Below are 7,665 nucleotides of genomic sequence, written 5' to 3' on the forward strand. Positions count from 1 at the left end.
TTCGATCAACGTAGTAAATATTATTTGGAAGCAAAAAACAAATATGAACAAGTGCCTTAAATGTTACAATTTCAGGCAAATATACAATCTAAGATCCACAGAAAATGTGCAGGGATTTACATGCTTTCTCACTCAGCCTCAGTTAAACCATTGTTTTAAACTCATAATTAGGCTAAAATGATATAAAAGAAAATTAATATTTAGAATTCTCTTATTCATTGATTGATTCATTCATCTTAGTCATCAACATAGATGGTTTCTTGCTGAAACAGCCCACCAAAAATCTTCCTTTTCTCTGTTGAAGTAATTTCTGTTTGTTTAGCTGGTTTTGGTGCCTCCTTTGTTTTCAAAGCAAATGGATTCCTTGGAGGTGTTTTGACAACTGCTTTCTGAGCAGGCAAATTTTTGGCCTTGGCTTGTCCCTTAATGGTAGCAACTTGCACATCTGATTCCCCGTTGGCCTTTTCAACAGCTGATTTGAGTTGTGAGCTGAATTTTTCGAATGAAAATCCTGTACTTAAACCTTTTGCTTTTTCCAGTAAGCTTTCAACAGAAGGAATGTCAGCTGATGACGCTGTCTCTTCAGCTTCTTTTGTAAAGTTAGCAGCAGCCTTTGCTTCTTTCTTTTCGAGCTTCTTTGCTTCTTGTTCCAGCCTCTTGGCTGCTTCAGCAGCTCCTCGAGCTTCTTCCTCAGCTTTTGATTTTTCAAGGGCTTCTGCATAAGCCTTTCTCCGACCATCCTCAGGAATCATGCTGTATATATTCGTTCATTTCATTTAGATTATATGGAGGTCACAACTTGTAGAAAATGGATTTAACTAGCTTGTGTATTTTCACTTATTGTAGCAGGTAGCTAATCTCATTTTATGGACGTTTACCTATAGTTATATTTTAGATAATATGATGGTGTAAATTTTTGGCTCAAGTCATCGATATCCCCCTAAGCTGTTTTGAAATTTCACTTAGACACCCCAACTCAGTCTTATACCTATTGAACACTTAAACCACTCAAAATGTGTACCAATTAGACACTATTTTAATAATCAGCCACAAATATAAAATGTGTATCACACTCGAAGACCAATTAAAGAAGGACATGTGGCATTTGGGGGCCTTCAATGCCATTTGGCATCTTTTTATTCGTGATTTGGCAAAAAAATCACCTCTCACACACCCACTTTGAGTGATTATCACGCGACATGCCATGTAGGCAAAAAAGGCTTAGGTGGATCAAACTTCGGGTGGGTTAGGGGTCTGATAGGTACAAGTCTGAGTTGAGGGGTTCAAGTGAAATTTCGAAACAAGTTTAGGGTCCTATCGATGACTTAAGCCTAAATTCTTTTATACAACCAGTACATGTAAGTTAACCTCCTAGAAAAATAATTCTTGCTAGTACCAGTATCACCCTAATTTGGAAATGCAACAATTAAGGAAAAGAGGCTACCTAAAAAGTTCATCTACAGTCTTTGCTGTTGCTGATGGACTGGTAAACACTTCCACAACCTGTACAAGGAAATAATTCCAGTTGTTGAACATCCAGATTACATAAAAAAGACGACAAAAAGTTCATTTGTATGAGTTAATGGTAAAAAATACACCCAAAGTATCTCAATTTTTTTAGTTTCATACTTGAACTATCAGGTGTATGAGTTTCCTACTTGAACTATCACCAACTATTTATCAAAACAAACCTTGACTATCAATTTCCTACCAAAAATATCACCATCGTTCAGATAGGAGAAGTGAACAATTGACAGTTGTGGTGTGTTTTGATAAAGTTGGATTTAGTTCAGGTAGAAATCTCAGACACCCGATAGTTCAGATATGAAACTTGAAAGAATCGGCATACTTAAAAGTGTGTTTTTGAGCCTTCACTTTTTGTATAAATTCATTTCACTTGAACTCTTCCTTATCTTAGTAACTTGTCATTAGATCCGGTAATCAACGTTTACTGCAGATAGTTATAACATAGGACCTAGATGGGATTAAATGGATCAACGTGAGAGTGAACTTCATATATCCGACCCCAACATGTAGTTATTATTATTGTTGTAATGTTTTATTACAGGCTTAATATATTACAAGAAGCTTTACTTAAGTCACTACCTTATTTTCTGCCACCGCCGTGTTGGAGAAAACATCCACCACCAGCTTAGCTATCTGAGACTTCCCTACCTGAAGATTCCCATAAAACAAGAGATCATAAGTGATGGCTAGCTTATTTCAATCTATTTAACATGCTTCATAAAGGGGGCTTGAGAGCGAAAAAAGGAAACAATAACTGAAGTGTATGCCATGTAACTAAATCCAGAACAGAATATATGTATGAACATGTTCAACATTAAAAGAAATTGCATACATTACATTACTTTATAGGCGTCAGCTCTGGCACTCCCTTCAGCTGAAACGACGATTTTGTATGAGCTCTCAGGTGAGAAATCCTCTGCTAAGCTAGTTTTTATGAGTGTATAGCTTAGATCTGTCTCCACTATCTTCTGCAGAAACTCTGCTATTGTCAACGGTTGAGATTTTGAGAACAGATTGTTGAAGAAAGATGTAATCCCATCGAGCACATTGTATGTAGAACCTGCTGAAGAAGATTCATCATAGATTATGGCCACATGCCCAACACCAGCTAATTGTGCAGCTTGTATAACTTGTACAGCATCTGTTGTGGTGACATCAGTTGTAGGACCGTCCTCTCCCTTACCAATAGTAACCACAACTTTGCTAGCATTTCCGATTGCTTTTGCAATCGATTCTGCATCTTGAAATGTTGATGCAACTGCATTCAGGCGTTTCGACTCATCATTAGAGATTACCTGCAATAATGATGCAACATGTATAGTCAGAAAAAACAACAACAGATTATTTCAATCTATTTGTAAAATACTTTGCAGTTTGCTCTCAAAGTAATGGTATACTAAATCATATTCCAGTTCTTGGTTGAACTTTTGCAACTTCCATGATTGTTGAGCAGTTTATAATGATGCACTGCTTAATCCTACTATTACTACAAACATCAGTCATCTCACGCAATTCCTTATGCACTAAAACACTCAGTACCAAAGCAGTTACATATTATTGATTTAAGACTCCTCTAATACAGCCAATAACCATCAAGAGCATTATCTTATACTCCTAGTTTTCAAGACGTTCAGTAAAATTTTACGTCATATGCAAAAATTGAATATACCAAAAACTTCAACATGAGTTCTTAAATGGACGTTGGGCCCAACTTAATTGCACAAGTTAACTTATAAGGCGAGGAATGTCTAAAACCATATAAGCATACAACAATCAATTCCCTCAACCAATGTGAGACATTCTAACACTCCTCCCCTCCCACCACAAAAGGCTGGACATCTAGATTGTGACGATATAACATCCAGGCTCAATAATGTAAAACACAACATAGATGATCTGATAGAGAAAAATGGACCTTGAACCAAATTCAACCGAAACGCAAGCTAATGAATAAATACTGCAAAAAAACATATAACACCAATAGTTCATAAACAACCAATTCCATATACTCTAACAAGTTCTGTATTTCCAAGGACAAAGAAACCAACCTTGTAGCTAACGGCTAGACGAGCTAGTTCTTGTGCTGCACCAAGGTCAGAAACTCCAGCTCTTACACTATAACCTTCACGCAGCAGTATCTGAGCAATGCGGATACCAGCTTGTCCAGTGGCACCAGCAACAAACACCGTTCTAGGATCCTTTGCCCTTTGCCTTCCAAAAGACAAACCAGAAGATGTGTTCGGGCTAGCAGGTATCAAAGACGTCACATCAGGTAACTTACCTGTTGAAGACACAGTATATTATTTTGTAATTAAAAGTGTATTCCCTCTAACAACTTAATTTTCTAATTTTATAATAAGACAGACACACAATTCAATATTATATTAGAGCAAATAGAGGTCTCTCGATATGACCGTAGAGCAAACATAAGAAAAAATTCAAGTCTCACTATCATCCATTATCAAAAAAAAAAAAAAACTTTTACAGACATAACTAAGTAAATTTAGATGAAATGCCCGCAAACATTCAAGATAATATTAGAGAAAGTAGACGTCTTGTGTTAAAGTCTCAATATGGCACTAGAGCAAACATAAATTGTTATGAACCAATTGTCCCATATTGGAAAAATAGAGAAATGCTAAGGGGATTATAAGCCAAATAGGTTCTCCCATCTATTAGACTAGTCTTTTGGGTTGGCTCTCCCACATCTGTGTTCAAGTCCCAAGATGGCACTAAAGCAAACATAAATCTTGCGTTCAAGTCTCATTGTCACTAATTATCAGCAAAAAAATCTTGCGTTCAAGTCTCATTGTCACTAGAGCTAACATAAATTTTGCATTCCTCACTGTCACGCATTATAAAAAATAAAGAACACCTCTGCATAATCAAGTAAATTATGATGAAACGGTCACACAATTCATTATGATATTAGTATGGCACTACAACAGATAAGTCTTGCATTCAAGTCTCACCGTCACCCATTAATCATTATCACAAAAGAAAAAAAAAAAAAAACCTTTTACAGGCACTAAAGTAAGTAAATTCAAATGAAATGATCACACAAAACTCAAGGGAGATCAAACATTAGATGAGATGATCACGCAATTTCGAACAATACCAAAATCAAAGTTGAAGGGGTTGTTAGAATTGCTTGTAGTTTCTTCATTTTGTCCAGATTTCTTAGCAGAAACAGTAAATCTTGGATTCTTGAATGATAATCTTGGATGTGGTGTAGTTGAAAGTAGAAATGAGTATGAATAAGTAAGAGTAGGAGCCATGAATGAATTAATGATTCTTTTTGGAAAGAGATAGCAGATGAATTGCTACTCTTCCTTATTTAGTTACTATATTTTGCATGCACTTTTATTTTGTTTAATGAAATTCCATATTTGTGGCATTTGATTCTAGTCTCAGAACATAGTGTGTTTTCGGATTGAACAAATTTGTCCATTTGGATGGGGAATAAGGTGGCTATCCAATGAGATAATGCCACGTCAAATTTTATCTACAAAAGAAAATTTTAAACCAGTCGTTTTAAATTGGTTGGGAAATGGTGGAAATTTTCCAAAACTTCGTGTTACTATTATATTCTGGGGGAAAAGAGCTAGGTCTCTACTTTCATTTATTAGTTAAGTTTGTTATTTGTTATATTATCGGACTAAATATATTTCTGTCAGCTATCATTCTGAAAGTATTTAAATATGTCCCTATTTTGAACGAAATCCCCATATCAAACAATAACATTTGATTTCCCTAAACAATCCACTCACCTATTTTAGTTTGATCCATAAAACTAAATAACTCATATCAAATTGAACCCAATTTGTCGCGTATGCTGTGAAGATAGTACTTTGAGCTGAAGCTGTAGTACTTGAAATTAGAGGGACAACCGAGTTATTGTTAGGTGTCACTTTAATCCCTTATGTTTTGATTTCTGTTGTTTTATTTATTGCAATTAGGTCTATGAGATTTAAATAGAAACATAGATTTTGTCCTCTGACAAGTTAATTAGTGGAAGAGGGTTGTTTGTCCTTTTCTGAGTGAGCGAAGCAATAGCTCATAAGTCATTATATACCATGTAATTCCTTTGTTATCAAGTAATAAAATAGTATCCCAAATTAGTATAGCTTAGTAGTAGTTTTTAGCTTGTTCTTCTTTAATTTTCTACTAAGGTGTTGTGAACCCCAACATCTGGTATCAGAGTAGTGATTCTCGCACTATGATCATGGCCTCTGATTTTTAAAAATCTCGGAGGCTCTAGCCTGGATTTCCCTGGATATAGCCAATGTCACTATGAGGCAAGATCAGATGGAGGAGGCGAGAGACAAGGCTCTGGAGGAGCTAAGAGAGTCCATTGCAACCAATAGCAGATGGAGTGATAAGGATAAAAATGTTGCATATGAAAATTACACTCCCACCTCAGGCTCTTTCGAAGCTGGAATTCATACTCCAGGGACCTCGGGACATACTGGTTATGTCATGGGTGGTGCGCCTACTGGAAGTCACCCTAACCCACCTTATGGAGAAGGGGGAAGAGCCCAGGCCCCTGTTCCAAACACCCACAATTTGCTGTCTAAGGTTGGTAAGCTTGATTTTTCCAAATTTGATGGAATTGAGTTGAGGACGTGGCTTTACAAGATAGAGCAATTTTTTTGATTGATAATATTCATCCCTCCTAATATGTTAGAATAGTTTCAATATATCTTGACGGGGTTGCAATTGAATGGCATCAGATCTATCTCAAGAGTAAATTAAATATGCCTCCTCCTAGTTGAGACGAATACATGTATGCTGTGATTGATAGGTTTGGTGCGGAATATGAAAACCCTATCACGGAAATCAAACTTCTCACTTAAAATGGCGATATCTAGGAATATCAAGATAAATTTGACAGAGCTATGTCAAGGCTCTCATTATCGACTGAAACATCTCTAGTTGTCATATTACTGGCCTCGGGGCTAAAATAAAGGATCTAATAAAAGCTCATAGACCATACTCTCTCTCCCACGTCTATCAACTAGGCAGACTCTATAATTCAGCCTTTCTATCCCAACAAAAATACTTAAAAAATATCAATAATCACTCTCCAGTCACTTTCTTCAATTCAAAAAGTCCCACCAATATCCCACTTAAACCTTATTTTGAACCTATTACCTATAGAAATCCATCAGAAAACTATAACCAGATCGAAAGGAATAAAGAGAAAAAACTCATCTCTATCGAGCTTAATGATAAAAGGTTCAAAAGGATTATGCTACTTTTGTGATGAGAAGTTTTTCCCTGGCCCCAAGTGTAAGACAACTAAACAACTTTTTATATGATGGAGTTGGATAAAGATGGGGGAAGCACTAATGTCAATCATTATGTCCAAGAGAATTCCTAACAACTACGTATGATCAAAATAAAGCACGAAGAGGTTGAAGTGCAGAAAATAGAAGGGTTGGAAGTTTTAACTGGCTAGGAGAGGCAAGCTGAAAACACATATGTCATTTCATTCAATCCTCTGAATGGAATTTCTGATTACCAAACCTTGAGAGTAACTAGTTATATTGAGAACCAGCCTATTAGTGTGCTCATAGATTTTGATAGCACACACAACTTTATTGACTCCAAGGTGGTAGAAAAATGGACTTTCCAGCTGAAAAATATGACTTCTCAATCAGTTAAGGTGGCAGATGGTAGTATTGTAGCCACTGACTTTCTCTACCACCAGTTTCAATGGTTAATGAGAGACACTACCTTTACTTCTAATATGTTGGTGTTACCCTTCGGTTCTTGTGATGTAATACTAGGGGTTCAGTGGCTTATCACCATTGGGGATATTGTCATGAATTTTAGTAAGTAGACTATGAAGTTTAGTAATGGGGGTGGAGAACACTTATTGAAAAATAAGGTATCTAAGTTCAAGAATATTGATGCAAAGTCCTTAAACAAGGTGGTCCGGTATAGTACTCAGATTTTTCTGATTGGACGTACCTATTAAGGCAGAAGTTAGACTTAATCAGTTACTGGTACCAGAAATTCAACAATTGCTAGATGAATATAAACCCTTATTTACAGAACCTACTAATCTACCACCTACTAAAGGGCCCTTTGATCATAGAATTTCACTGGTAACATGTGTTAATTCTATCAACA

General features: G+C 36.2%; 1 protein-coding gene across 1 annotated transcript; it reads right to left on the reverse strand.

Annotated features, from left to right (window-relative positions):
* Positions 1–4,957, reverse strand: LOC107873490 (protein PLASTID TRANSCRIPTIONALLY ACTIVE 16, chloroplastic). The gene is made up of 6 exons (XM_016720353.2): positions 4,646–4,957; positions 3,576–3,808; positions 2,370–2,822; positions 2,107–2,175; positions 1,445–1,503; positions 1–753 (listed from the first exon to the last, which is right to left on the reverse strand). Exons 1-6 carry the CDS (start codon positions 4,803–4,805, stop codon positions 237–239), a joined length of 1,491 nt encoding a protein of 496 aa, XP_016575839.1. The 5' UTR covers positions 4,806–4,957; the 3' UTR covers positions 1–236.
* Between the last annotated feature and the right edge of the window lie 2,708 nt (positions 4,958–7,665).

This window comes from Capsicum annuum, chromosome 6 (genome assembly GCF_002878395.1).
Source record: "Capsicum annuum cultivar UCD-10X-F1 chromosome 6, UCD10Xv1.1, whole genome shotgun sequence".
Classification (NCBI taxonomy): Eukaryota; Viridiplantae; Streptophyta; class Magnoliopsida; order Solanales; family Solanaceae; genus Capsicum; species Capsicum annuum.

Excerpts from the sequence above, each read along its gene's own strand:
- LOC107873490 (XM_016720353.2), bottom strand. The coding sequence starts at position 4,805 with ATGGCTCCTACTCTTACTTATTCATACTCATTTCTACTTTCAACTACA. Across the intron at positions 1,504-2,106 it reads CGGCGGTGGCAGAAAATAAG|GTTGTGGAAGTGTTTACCAG; the intron begins GTAGTGACTTAA and ends TTCCTTGTACAG. Across the intron at positions 754-1,444 it reads ACTGTAGATGAACTTTTTAG|CATGATTCCTGAGGATGGTC; the intron begins GTAGCCTCTTTT and ends GAATATATACAG.